Source organism: Trachurus trachurus, assembly GCF_905171665.1.
Source record: "Trachurus trachurus genome assembly, chromosome: 21".
Lineage (NCBI taxonomy): Eukaryota > Metazoa > Chordata > Actinopteri > Carangiformes > Carangidae > Trachurus > Trachurus trachurus.
In genome coordinates this window covers 16,445,021-16,458,690 of record NC_139899.1, presented here as the reverse complement: position 1 = coordinate 16,458,690, position 13,670 = coordinate 16,445,021, and the positions used below count along the sequence as shown (strand labels likewise).

The 13,670-nt window shown below is 40.6% G+C and overlaps 1 protein-coding gene across 1 annotated transcript; it reads right to left on the bottom strand.

Annotated features, from left to right (window-relative positions):
- Positions 1-10,022: 10,022 nt before the first annotated feature.
- cdca7a (cell division cycle associated 7a) lies at positions 10,023-13,373 on the bottom strand. Its single transcript, XM_083997475.1, has 10 exons — positions 13,245-13,373; positions 12,285-12,431; positions 12,053-12,175; positions 11,754-11,951; positions 11,544-11,639; positions 11,231-11,440; positions 10,996-11,124; positions 10,738-10,887; positions 10,503-10,639; positions 10,023-10,412 (listed from the first exon to the last, which is right to left on the bottom strand). Exons 1-10 carry the CDS (start codon positions 13,263-13,265, stop codon positions 10,379-10,381), a joined length of 1,245 nt encoding a protein of 414 aa, XP_083853601.1. The 5' UTR covers positions 13,266-13,373; the 3' UTR covers positions 10,023-10,378.
- Between the last annotated feature and the right edge of the window lie 297 nt (positions 13,374-13,670).

Sequence of the window (13,670 nt, the reverse complement as noted above, 5' to 3'; positions counted from 1 at the left end):
CAAAGGTGGCTGTGTTTAAAGGCGTATTTGCTGTTGGAAAGTTATTAAAATTGGCCACAGTTTAATGTAAAAATGTAAAACACTATAATTTGAATTCTGGGATGCCATTTAATAAAAAGGACTAAAGTGAGATTTAAAATGAACAAGGTGATTAAGAGCGACTGTGCTGGACATTTATATAGCAGGACTGCACATAATGAATAAAGATTCATGCTTTAGTCCCAAATTTAAATTTTTGCACAAAATGTGCCTGATGTAGGCAGCTTTTAATCACCTTACTGACAGGAGTAACTGCTTTCATTTAACCTTGACTGAAGATCATGAATTCTAAAGCATTTAATTGGATACATCATTTAACAGAATGAACAGAGCAAATTTCCACCAATTCAAAGGCTCAGATTGACAGACAGTGGCAGTAAGACCCACCACAATTAAAGCTGATCTGTATTCACTGGCCCTGTCACCCATCGCCATTAGTGATGTGACTGTTTGATCATCTCTGCAGAGAAACTTTGCTGAACTTCACCTTGTTTTGAAAGGACTCGACGTTGAATGAAAGACAAAGGTTGAGGAGGGGAAGGGGGCCCTGGAGGATAGTGACACACACACACACACACACTCAGACGTACCTACGTCTTGGACCAAAGCTCCCTCAGATGCACCTTTGGTTTAACGCCACTAACCATCCTTAAAATGGACTTGACAGCACAAAAGAAAACAGTGCAAGTCTCACACCATTATATTTATTATCTCCATCAGTGGCTTAATTGAAATGTTTCAAAATCAGAAAATAACAATGCCATCTTTTCGAGACATTGGAAGTAATGGCTTTGTCTCGTCGCTCTCTGCAGACAATTGCCCCAGTGATGTGAAAAACTGTGTCAAGTGGTACACAGTGAAATGTGCGGCAGACACTTAATTGTTTTCCTGCCTTTGACTTCAGAGAGAACAAATTCAATCTGTGTGCCAGACATTTCCTCTGTGACTAAGCCTAACCAGCCAAAGCATGTTTGGTTAAGCAACCAGCCCCAGGGTTAAATTTCACATTTTGCAATTACAGTTTTTTTTTTAATCCACAAAAATACAATGTGTTATTTAAATGAACATAGCTTTGGGATGTTTCTGGTAACCAGATCCAATATAGTGGCTCTCAAAGTGAGATCTGGGGGAGCCCTGTGGGCCCGTTACAGTGCCCTGGGGGTTCTCCAGAAAAATGAATTGTAGATTAATTTCACTCTATTTCAACTCTTTCAGACAGGGAGAAAAGAGTGTCTGTTTTTGGGTCATCAACAAGACGTCTCTATATGTATCACTGAGGCTTCTCTCTGATGTCCTGTGAAAATAATTGAGGAAAAAAAGAGCATATAGACATAGAGTAGAGGCGCTAATAAGATGCATCTTCATTTCAAGAGGATTTACTCACAGAAACACACAAAACATTACTGATTATTGAGTCTGCAGAACATCACAGGCGACAGCTCGAAAACACGCCTCAGTCCAAATGCTTTCATTTTATCCTCTTGGGAAAAATCCTCTCAAACATTTTGCAACTGGGATGACACACACCGGCCCATTCCAGCTGGAGTTGATCAACACTGACATTTTGGAACAGAAGAAAGGCATGTTAAAGGAAATGCAGATTAGGGAGACCAAATCAAATCCACTCAAGTGTTGTTCATTCTGCCCCACCACAATACAAACCATGTGTGCTGCTTTTAAGTGGTGAAAATAATCTTAAGATTATAGAGTGGTCTCTGGTGCTAATTGTCTAAGAGCTGTTTTTCTTTTGCTCCCATTAATTCTTCCTTTAAGAGCTTTCCCCCGAAATGTTTTAACTGGATTTTGTCAACTGTTAGCTTTGGAGATATTGTTTGATGGCAAATGTAATGAGGGAATCATCATTTCAACATGTGTGGTGAAACGGATCTCGCAAATGTGTGCCGGGACAGCTGTCGTAGCAGATTTGAAATGTTAAGAAGTTTATGCTGCCTCAGAGGAAAAGCACTTAGCGCCTGCTCACTGATGTGTTGTTCTCATGCTCAGTGAGAGTCTGACAACAGGTTTTGAAGAATGAACAGCTTCCATGCAGGATTCAGCGCAGATGCACTCAACTTCATACAAACGCTGCATTTGAAAAGCCTCAGATTCAGCATTATTGGTAATTTTGTCCTCACAATAGCATTATCTCAGAAGCAAACTTGTATGACTCACTTCTGTCTCTTAAAAGCACTTTCAAAGCGCTCCGTGATGTAGCTAGAGTTTATGTGTGGGGTTTGACACTAGAAGGCAGGGGAACCATGGGAAGTTTTCACTGTGCCCACATTAAGTCTGAGATTATCCTGGATGTACAATTTGGTGATGTCATAGCCACTTTGGAGCCAATCACGGTCCAATATGCAGCTTGCATGAGTGCGATGTGGAAACTGGAAACCTAACAGCACACATACACTGACAATGGACTGAGTGAAGCAGAAGAAACCAGCTCAGATTTCTCAAGGAGGAAGGTGTTGGATGTAACGTTAAGATTTTTTTTTTTTCCACGGAAATTGAATCTTGTTTTACATAGCAAAAGAAAAAACATAATAAAACACAAATTATAATTTTAATCAGAGCATTTTATATCACTCAAAGCATGCCTGGAGGGGGTCTTTAAAGTAGCCTCAAATGAATCTCACCAGCAACTCAAAGCGTTCAGCTGTGGCTCGCTGCCTCAGACTCTTTCTCGCCCATAGCTCTGCTGAAAACACCCAACACTCTCACACTGAGTCTCAACTTCAACAAGAGGGCAGCATCCATTGTTGATTTTTTTTTTTTTATGTCGCTGTGGTGCATGTGAACGCTCCCATTCTGACTGAATAGGTCAATCAGTAAAAAAAAAAAAACGGTCAAAACCAGACCATCCACACCATCCATTCATCCTACTTTTCCTCCTGACACCCCCTCGTCTTGCAAACCAGCAGAGGCCATCACTTGTCTGGAGTTAATGGTGACACAGGGTAGATCACCGTGCACAGGTGCTTTCATGACTGATTGATATTGTTGGGTTTAAGGCTATAATATTAAACAAATGGCCCATTCTAAAGGGCCCAGGGGGGTATTTTTGAAATTCCTTGCTGTGAAACAAAAAGTGAGTGTTGCAGCACCTATTGGTTTGTAAGTGGTAACCGCAGAAGTCAGTAAGGACACAGCAGTTGGAGTACAGTAGCCGTCTGAAGGTGAGGGTTTGTAATCTGTAATTATCACTATTTAACCAGTCAGTGATCCAGTCTAAAAACCATTTTAAAAAATCTGCTGTTGTCAAAAGCAGAATTTCATATTGTTATAAAGGAGAATTTACATTTCCAATCAACTCTTTTCATGCTTTTTATTGCTGTGACTCTAATGACTTTCTGACAGCTAAATTGATACAGCACTTCATCATATTGTGACCGGAACAAACTCCTTTATTCTTTATAAACATGTTGTTTTTTTGTATTTTATTATATAAAGCCACAAGTTTGAAAGAAGTGGCCTGGTGCGTGAATGCGGATTGATGTGAGGGTATGTATAATTCATGTGTTACTGATTTGTTTGGACAGAGTTACTCGGTGTATCCACTCCACTGAAAGTCGTCCCATGCTTGTCCATTCGCCTGCAGCCTGGATTCATGGCCGGCAATGAATTGTGTGTTGAAGGGTCTGAAGGAGAGAGTTAATGAAGTAAAAATTAATGAAGCACGTGAGCACCACCATCTCAAGGCTGTAAGCTCCTCCATGCCCCATTTATAATGTATGATCTCAATAAAATCAATCCAATGTACCAGTTCTCACTTAGGGTAAGAATAGATTTACAGATTACAGCCCTGTGTTCCCCTGGTCATAATTACCCCGGCACCCTCTGCCCCACCCCATCCACCCACCGTCCCCCTCCCACAGTCAAAGTGTGAATTTCATCCAATGTCTCTTTTTAAAAGACACATGGTGTATCAAAATCTTCTGACGTTATTAAGACCCCCCGGCTCCTTCTGTTGGTTTCAGAGCTGCTTATTTTTGCTCAGTGTCGCTTTTATTTGATCAACGTGCGGCGAAATGTGAGGCAAAGCTCTGACACTACTTTCTCTTTCTCCTTCACTCACTGAAGACTTGTTGAAAAGTTAAAGCAAGATAATAAAAAAAAAGGTGCATCCCAAGTTGCCTGTATTAGAGCTCCCCCTTCAGGTGTCATTGAGCACCATGTATCAGACACTACAGCGCCATCCCAATGCTTATCAGAAGCATGATGAATAATGAACATCTACTAACCCTAAGCCTTATTTCATTTTATTCTTATAAAAGTTTGTAGCAATCACTACACTGTGTTCTTTCTGACAAGCACATAGAAAATACTTTATGTCCAACACACAATGTAATTAAAATCCCCCCAATTATTCTCACTGTGTTGTTTATTATGCAAAATGTGTAGGAGCGCCCCTGAACATTTTTTTTTGTACTATTATTTACAGCCTGCTGTAGACTAATTATAACCTGTACACTCACTACATATAAAGTGTGCAGGACATTATTTGCATAATTTTAATTTGTTTCTCTTTAATCTCTCCTCTGGTTTTTCGGGGGAGTTGTCCCAGAGCTGAAGTTGTAAACTACGTGAAGCTGCCGTCCACAGTATTTTAAAGATTAAATGTCCACAATTACAGTTTAACACATTTACGAAATGTACGAACCCCAAGGGGATAAGAAGAAGATTTTGTTTTAGATAAACCCATAGAGGCTTGAGACGTGCACATGAAAAACAGAATTGTCAAGTTCAGCTGCCTGATGTGCCTACCCCTCCACCTCCATGAACAATTCTGTATTTATAATGTCATCTTATCACGCTCCCCTTGAAGGCAGCAGCAAGTGCACTTATGCCTTCCTTTGTTAGGGTGAGTTGGCAATTTCCTGTGAGATGGAGCAACTGCAGGCAGCCCTTTTCTTTGATAATGTCCCTGACACCTGGACCAGACTGCTGTTTCCATCACTTTGCAGGCAGGAACAGGAGGAAAGGAACATGTCATAAGCCTCCTGCCACCCAGAGTCACTCACTGTGCATTTAACAGCACTCTCCTCACCACACTTTACAGGATGTAGAGGTCAGAGCCAGAGGGAGATTCATGTGTGGAAAGTTGTCTTGCTGAGCTGCCTCAAAAAAAAAAAAAAAAAAGTAGGAACAATCAATATTTTCACCCCTAACGTTTCCTCTTTTTTTTCAGAATATGCACATATTTGCTGTAATAACTTAGCTTTTCAAGGTGTAGCTACCATATTACACTTAGTACCACCATTGTAAGCTGGTTAATAAGCAACAAGCCTGAAAGGGTGTTTATTACAGAGGCCTGACAGATTGATTCTAAATTATAATTAATCAGTTGATTTTGACCCACAGACTGTGATTGTGCCCTGTGAGTTTCATTTATTCAGCTTTTCTTCTGGCTCTACTACAATCACCGTAGACCTGCAGGACTCTCGAGCAAATTAACAGTCTTCACGCTACCCTGCAGCCATAATGAAAATATCAGTCAATCAAAACCCATATTATGCTGCAAAAAAATCCTACCTCATATCTCCAGACCTGCATGCAAATAAGACTGTGCAGGATAAGCACTCAACCTGTTTCCAGCTTTATGTATCAGTGGAGGGATATTTAAAATGAGCACGTCCACCTGAAGCACCGCTGTGATGAGACCTGCTCCCACGCTGAATGTTGACAGACATGCAGTAAAACAGATAATCTGGACATTAAGATGCTTTGGGGGGAAATCCTGCCTTGATTCCTAGAGGTGTGAGAGCAGGGCGTGCAGGGATGCAGGGCCCATCTGCGACCTGTCTGCAGGTCCGGTGATGTATTGCTGTGGGCTGGACAGCCACAGTCAGGGCTGTGTGTTGCTGCTCAGTGTGCCATGGCACTCAGGGCACTTCAACCCCCAGTCCCTCCTTACAGGTACCCCGCAGCCCGCCACCGTGCGCTACTCATTTACTGCTACACTGGTTTTCATAATTAGCGCCGCAAGGCCTCATTAAATCTGCTCTAATGAATAAATATTGTATTTCATAGCCTGATTACCAGATCAGCTCAATGCTTGAGCGTTGTAAACAATTACTTCCCTAAATATTCATCACCCCAAAGTGGATGATCATTGGTATTTAATACAGGACTAGTATTTTCAAGTGCATCTTTATTATACTAATAATAGTTTTTGAAATGTTCCTTTTGGAGGAAAAGAAGAGGAAGAAAGAGGAGATGTTTTGTTGGATGCTATATTTATGCTGACATAACCTGAAAATTGATACATTAATTGATATTGTATTGTTTCAATAATATGAAATATAAGTTTATACATGCATATGTATGTTATACATATTCTTCTAGGTGCCACTTCAACTGTAATTACTGACTGTCATTAGCTTCTTGTATTTATAATATGTTCCTACTCTTCTGTTTTCCTCACACATTTTACAGATGTATCTAATAAAATGGTTGTTCAGTGAAATTGTCTATGACTGGTAAAAGGAGACCAGGCAGTTTATTTTTTTATTGTTGTTTATTGCTGTGTCTAATATTTCATTTTATTTTTTATTTTATTGTGTTGTCAATAGTTGTGTAATAAACCAACACTAGATTTATAGACTTCATTAGAAAGTTGTAGCAAAGACAAAAGACTAATTATTGGATTTGTAAATCGACACAATTATTTGATTACAAAATCGTATACGAGCCATTGGCCATTCATTCACTGTTGCTTTCATCATCACCACAAATGTGATAAAACAAATACCAATAAATGGCTCAATCCTTTGACTTGAGTCATTTGATGCACTCAGGCCTTATAGTTAGTGACAAATTCAAACCTCACAAACACAGTGAAATTCAAAGAAGCCTGTGTCTCAAGCGAGCAGTAAATGTGCCGCTGTGTGACCACAGGTACATATTTTAAAATGTCTTTATTTGTCTGAATCATCATAGTCAGGGACGTTGTATAGGGGAGAAAGGTGATGATAATTCTAGGGGCCCAGCGCCCAGTAGGGCCCACAAAAAACCCCAGTAGTCTAATCTTTGTATGACTGATTTATTCTGCATAAGTCCCTGACTGATATTCATAGTAATGCTGCATTAGCATCAAAACAAAGTAGGCTAAATAAAAAAATAATACATATGTAGCCTAAGAAAAAAAGTGGAGAGTCAGGGGCCCACTTTGGTATTCTTTCAGGGGCCCAAAATTCCTACCAACGGCCCTGATCATAGTGACTCACTTTGCATTTTCTATATGTGTAAACTTCTGTCCAATCACAGTCAGTCTGAGGTGACCAGCTGACCTGAACTCTACACGACCTAACCTGTAGGTTGTGTATCTTTAGCTAAAGGGTAAATCATGGTTCAGGTTGGTGAATCTGGACGTCAAAGGTTCATTTATCAAAACATGGAATTTACATCTGTACATTTGCTTTGACAAATCTGTTGTTTTTGCTCTCATAAATGGCAGATGTATTCATTTATTTATTCATTTCAGGGGATTTAATACATGTTATACCGTCCCGTCCCTGTGTGACAGTGTTCACATGTGCTGCTTGTAATAGAATTTAAAAGCTAAGTGAAATGCCGGGGCAGGGTTACTTTGTTATCCTTCTTTCTAGCTGGGCATTAGCTTAGTGACTGTACTTTTTCCAATCATTTCCCCAGAACATGAGTTGTCAGTATTTTTTATTTCCATCTGTAAAATGCAGAATGCATCAAATCAAAGCACTGGTGTAGAAAAGGTAAATAAATGTTGGGGTAGCTAGCTAGCCCCAGTTTCTTCCACCCCATTCTGCATCTGTTTGTTTTTTTCTGATAGTGATCTTTGATGAACCCAGAAAGTCATTTAACAGCACTTACCACTGTTTTAAAGGTTTTTTTTTTGTATAATCCTCAAAAGTTCTTCCCATCAGAGAAAATATTCTGTCTACTACACAGTAAAATGAAGATTCAGTGGCTTTTTTCTGGCTTTTTTTCCTGTATCATGTGAAACTGAGTTGTTTTAATCTCCTCTATAAAAAAAAAGCAACACTGAATGAACATCAGCTGTTTTACCATTAACTGACTTTCTCACAACAGTAGTTATTGAGGTTTTTGTGGGTACACATCTTCTTCACACAGCATACCTACATGAAGTTGTATTAATCGGCACTAACACTATGTGAGAAGAAAATCAGTTGCATTTATGAGATCAGATTGTAAATTGTTGTTTAATGAGTAAAATCTGTGTGTCATGTTTACAGAGTCAAGATTATTGGTAAATAAATAAAGTTAAATTCATAGACATTAAAATCAACCCTCTCTTTTCCTATTTCCCACTTATTGCCATAACAAACGTTTGTATCCAAATGTCATCAAGGTCTCTAAAACTTTGTGGGCTGATGAAGTGTTTAATTAGTTAATTAGTTGGACTGACAGGAGAAACAAATTTGAAAACGAATTAATCATTTCTGTTCTGCTTTTCTCATGTAAAAATGTCAAATATTCGATGAATTCTTGACAGTGAAGTTTGTGAATTTTTGAGTTTGGAGAATTGCAAATGTCATTATTTCAGTGCTTTGATATTGCATAAGTTAGTTTCGCCTTGGTTTTAATTATCTTATCTCTTTTTACCTTATTTCTAGCTCCTTTTATTTTTCTAACTTGCTTAAACACATCATTACATCATGTTACATAATACTGCGGTTCTTCCTGGTCTTGATTTATGTTGCCTGATTCTTCTGTTTCTGCTTTTATTTCACATCCTTTTGTAAACCCTTGTTTTAAAAGTTCTTATATTGATAAAGTACTGTATGTATTGTTATTTGACAGATCAATTCATTATGGAAAGAATTGAGTGTTTCATGTGTTGTGTACCTTTAACGCAGCTTGGGGCAGACAGAAATGGCGATTATCATCCCCATAGGCAGCTGGTTGACAACCCAACAGACTACATCAGTCAAAGTTTGAGTCTGTGAAGGAACGCAGACAAACTATAAACAGAGTGGATTTTCCTCACAGTGATAGAAATGTTATTAAACCTCCAGCCTTCACTGTCCTTAAGATCTTCAATCACCAGCAGCATTCAGGATCTCTCCTCCACGTTTCAATAACAGTAATTACAGCTGCCACTGTTCTGGATAGAGTGATGGTCAAGTCAAAGAAAACTGATAACATGATTGTGCAGTGATTAACGCTTTAATGAAAATGTACAGTTAACCCAATAAGCACAAAGCAAAGCATCACCATAACAGATATTCCCCCTCAACGGCTCGGCATCACTCTTCCCGTTGGCAGAGCAGAGCAGCAAGACAACCTCCACCTGTCATTACAGTAAGAACCAATCTCTGCCATTGATTATTTTCTAGAACAGAATCATATAATCAGAGAACATCACGCCGCAGGTCAAACCAAGTACATTTCAAAGACGAACGACGCAGAGGTTAATTTCATGTCATTTCCTGTAGAGCGTCGTCGCACTTCTGAGCAGAAAACGCGAGGCCATAACTCTACGGCCACTTCAACCATTCCTACTTAACAGTGGAAGGCAGAAAATGAGCCAAAGAGACTGAAGCAGAGCGAGAATGTGCTTTAACAGGATAAAATGATTTACAGGTATGAGATTCCCATTAGAGTGTGCTAATTGTTTCCACACCATTAGTGACAGTTATCTAATGAAGGATATTTAACCAGGCGCTGTAGTACATCACAGAACTCCTGGTGGTGGTGGACCCCAGTCTACTGCCCTCTCTACCTGCACCACCTTAGCGGTGGAGATCCAACTCATAGCAAAAGTATTGTATTTTTTTTTTTTACAATTTTCAATAAAAACTACACAACTTGTAAGAACACAAGTTGGGGAAAAGATCCATTGCATCGGACACAAGTGTGCACAACTGTGTGAATACCTATACATTTAAAACAATGTAAAAAACAGTCTTGGACTCAAACAAGCCTGAAATATTTTTTTGCTGCCGAATGATTCAGCTATTAAAAAAAAAGTGATTCTGGTGAATATTTACATCATGGAACAAGGTAATCATCCTAAAATATTTATGACCAAAGGGCTTTTTGGACAAGTAAACAATTCATAAAAAGCTCCAGCTTTGCTCACAGTGTTAATGTTAAGGGCTCAGCCTTTAAGAACAGGCAGTAAAACATGTGGGAGAACTAACGACAGTAAAAAGCTTTAAACTGGAGAGAAGTGGCAGCGTGTACCTCCTCCAGATGTCAGTCAACGCTCAAAAAGTATGTGAAAATTTCACAACTGAGAACAATAAGTATTGTGTTTATGATGCTTGAGGCTCTATGAACAATATTTGAACTGAACACAATGGTCACGGAGCATGTCAGTCGGGTCTTCCTCCACACTTCACTTGTTTTCTTCTTCCAGCTCCTTTTTCAAGCTGCAGAGAGAAAACACAACAACTTCAGTTTGACACAACACAAATAAAAAAACCCAGATTTAAGATTTCTTACAAAAATGCCCCAGTCACCTTTTTAAGTAGGAGTGCACATTGTCAAAGCCGTGGTATTTTGCCAGGTAAACCAACACCCCCGTAGCGCAGCGGCCTTCTCGGGCGCGGCAGAAGCTGCAGTTGCAGATCCCTCGGCATGGCGGACACTGCCACTCCTACCAGGAGCAGAGAGAAGGGGAAGCGAATCAGACTTGTCCATTTTCTATGAATCATCAAACGTCTATACAACCTTGTATGTTTCAGAGGCACTCACCGGATTCAGCAGAGCATCTCGCACCTCCTCTCCGTAGCGGTTACGGAGACAGGGGCCACAGAACTGACCCCTCACCCCCACGCACTCTGGGTTACGGCAGCTTGTTTTGGTGTCGCTTGTTTTCTGGCGGCACTGGTGGCAAGTGCTTCCCTGAGGGAGAGAGAGAGAAAAAAGATAAGTTTTATCATCTTAAGCTTGACAACAAAAATGAAAATCTGTAGAAAATCTCAGCGAGATTCGAGCAAACGCGGGACCTACATTGGAGCTGTCGTAGACTTTGTCCCGCACAGTGTGGCAGATGCGCTGCAGCTCGGCCTCTGTGATGTCCTCTACAGGCCGCACCACATGAGGGATGGCCTTGCTCCAGCTGAAGTGACGGCGACGAGGCTGAACAAGAAATAAGTGCACTTAATTAGAGTGTGATTAATGTCGGCATATTATCAGAATTTACGGCAACTTGCAAGGAAGATGGACCATATGGGAGATGACTTACTGGCTCATAATCTACTTCCTCGAAGTAGCGGCTTTTGCGAACCAGGCTGAACTTGTCCTGCTCCTCTTCCTCCTCCTCCGGGGTCGGGCTGGGGGGCCCGTCCACCAGCGTGCGCGATCGTGTGTGGGGTCGTGACGTGCGCTCTGGGTTTTTCCTGAGGGTTCGCGGGGTTCGCGGGGTTCCCACGGATCGCCGAGCTGCCTGCCGGGGCTGTAGAGTTAAACACAGAGCTCTGGTCAGACACAGTCCACTTTACCGGTGTGTGTGCGCGTGGAAACAGCAAATTCAGTGTTTAGTCTTTAAATGAAATTACCGTGGAGGGAGCTGACATCCCCATCCCCATCCCCATCGCCATCCCTCTTGGGAAGAGTCCAGGTACTTTGTTCAGCTCTGCCATGAGCTTGGCCAGCTATAAATACATAGAAGTGAATTAATGAACAGGTAAAGGATAAATGGACATTTCAGTTTCCATATACATAGTTCTGTCCATATTTCAGAAATAATTATATAGAGCAAATGGTACCATTTCTTTGTTCTCCTTAATATTGAGGGCCCTCTTGTCCATGAAGTTCTCCTCCTCGGAGTCAGAGTCGTGTGCTTTGGGTTGAGGGAACGGCTCAGACGCCGGCCTCTTCTTGCCCTGCTTCTTGGTGGGGAACGTCATGGCAACCTTCAGAGGGATGGACCTGCGGCCGCGTCTCTTAGGTTCAGTGTCTACTTTCTGAAGGAAAACACAATTTACACTTAGAAACTTTTGTGGCATCTAATCCAAGTTATGAAATTTAGTTGTTGTTTTTTTCCCTTCCCTCACTAAAAACTTACCATGGATTTCATCTGCCTGTTGATCTCGCTCTCCTCAAACCCGCTGCGTGTATCCTCCTCTGATGTGGCTTCAAACACCTTTGGTTTCTCTGCCGTCCTCCTCGTCTGTCTTAAGCTGCTCCTCTAAACAGAGACACAGGCATTAGTTGCAGATGGTGCTGCAAAGATCCTACGCATCCACCATCAATTGATGGGATTATAATTATGTCGAGACTTGGTATTTTGTCGTTACCGTATTTGCAAAGCCTCCATCTGAGCCGAAGCTATCGCAGCTGTCATCAGAGGAAGAAGAGGAGGTCTCCATGGGAACCAGCTGGACGCTGCGAAAGCTCCTCAAGCTCATCCTGGTGGATGGAGGTGGATGATGGACCACCAGTTTCTATAAATGATAAAACATCATGAGTCATTTCTACAACCTCCAACAGAAAGTGTTCTCCACTGCATCAGGGAGGTTTCAGTCTTCACTCAACGACCCTCAAACATGAAGGGAGGAGGTTTATAAACTACAGGTACCTGAGGACATTAATCAAGACACGGACACTGGAGTACCTCATCAGGTTGTGTAAGCACCAACTCAACTTAAATGAATGTTGATTTCTTCGGGTGCTCTTGGTTGCTTGGTTTTGAAATGTTTAGATATTGGCTGCTATTAACTATTAATAAGCAATAATCTGAAGATTTTTTCCAACTGATAACTTGGTTGATGAAATGTTAGGAAACAGAAATAGGCAACAGGCAACATGGTCAACTTAACACCAACTTTAGTCACCGCTTGAAAACAGGAAATACTTAAACTAATATAACTGTGATTCTAATAAAAATAAATAAGCATCTTTTTCGTTAATGGATTATTGTAATCGATCAGTAGACTGTGGTTTGAATGTCTACTGACACACCCCTGAGACAAAACAAGCCAGATGTAGGTTAGTGTGTCGTGCATTTTAGATATAATCACTGTTGTATTTCAATGCAACTAACGTTACATGTTTCTTAACTTGATGCAAGTTATATCGAAATAAACAAAACCGATTTAACATTAGTTCACCGACATTGGAAAAGTTAAAACTATAGACTCTTTTATTGTGGTCCTAAGTGGAGTATTTTATTGTCAAGACGACACAACAGTGTCAACACAAAACGTTTGATCCTTGTTGATCTTCCTTTAACATAAATAAATAATAGTTTTTCTTACCTGGGAGCGCGTTGCGGGCATTTTTCTTTTAAAAGTTTTCCTGCACACAGACCAACTCAGTGACTCAGTGCAGCAGCTCTGCAGTGAACAATGCAGGACCTGCAGCTGCACGCAGCACGGGCTCTGTTCATTTCCCGCGCCACCGGAAAGTCCTGGAAGATGCATAAGAAATATAAAGTAGTGTTTCATTTCTGTAGAAAATACAATAGAGCACATCAATCGCGGGAACTCAATTTGCATTTTTGAAATAATGCTCTGTTTATTTAAGCTAACAAACTTTGCAAATATTTAAATTAATAGCACATTTGTGAAATTACGGTAGTGTGTATCTTCCATGTACTCAGGCCGTGGCGCGAATTTTTTATTTCCCGATTTGCATACAAGGCGGGTAAAAAGTTGACTCCTTTCCAACTCCGAGATCAAACT

What these genes read in the sequence shown, in the direction of transcription:
- cdca7a (XM_083997475.1), bottom strand. Translation starts at nt 13,265, where the DNA reads ATGCCCGCAACGCGCTCCCAG. An exon ending in ATGGAGGCTTTGCAAATACG is followed by an intron (nt 12,176 to 12,284) that starts GTAACGACAAAA and finishes GTCTCTGTTTAG; the next exon opens with AGGAGCAGCTTAAGACAGAC. An exon ending in ACAGGCAGATGAAATCCATG is followed by an intron (nt 11,952 to 12,052) that starts GTAAGTTTTTAG and finishes GTTTTCCTTCAG; the next exon opens with AAAGTAGACACTGAACCTAA.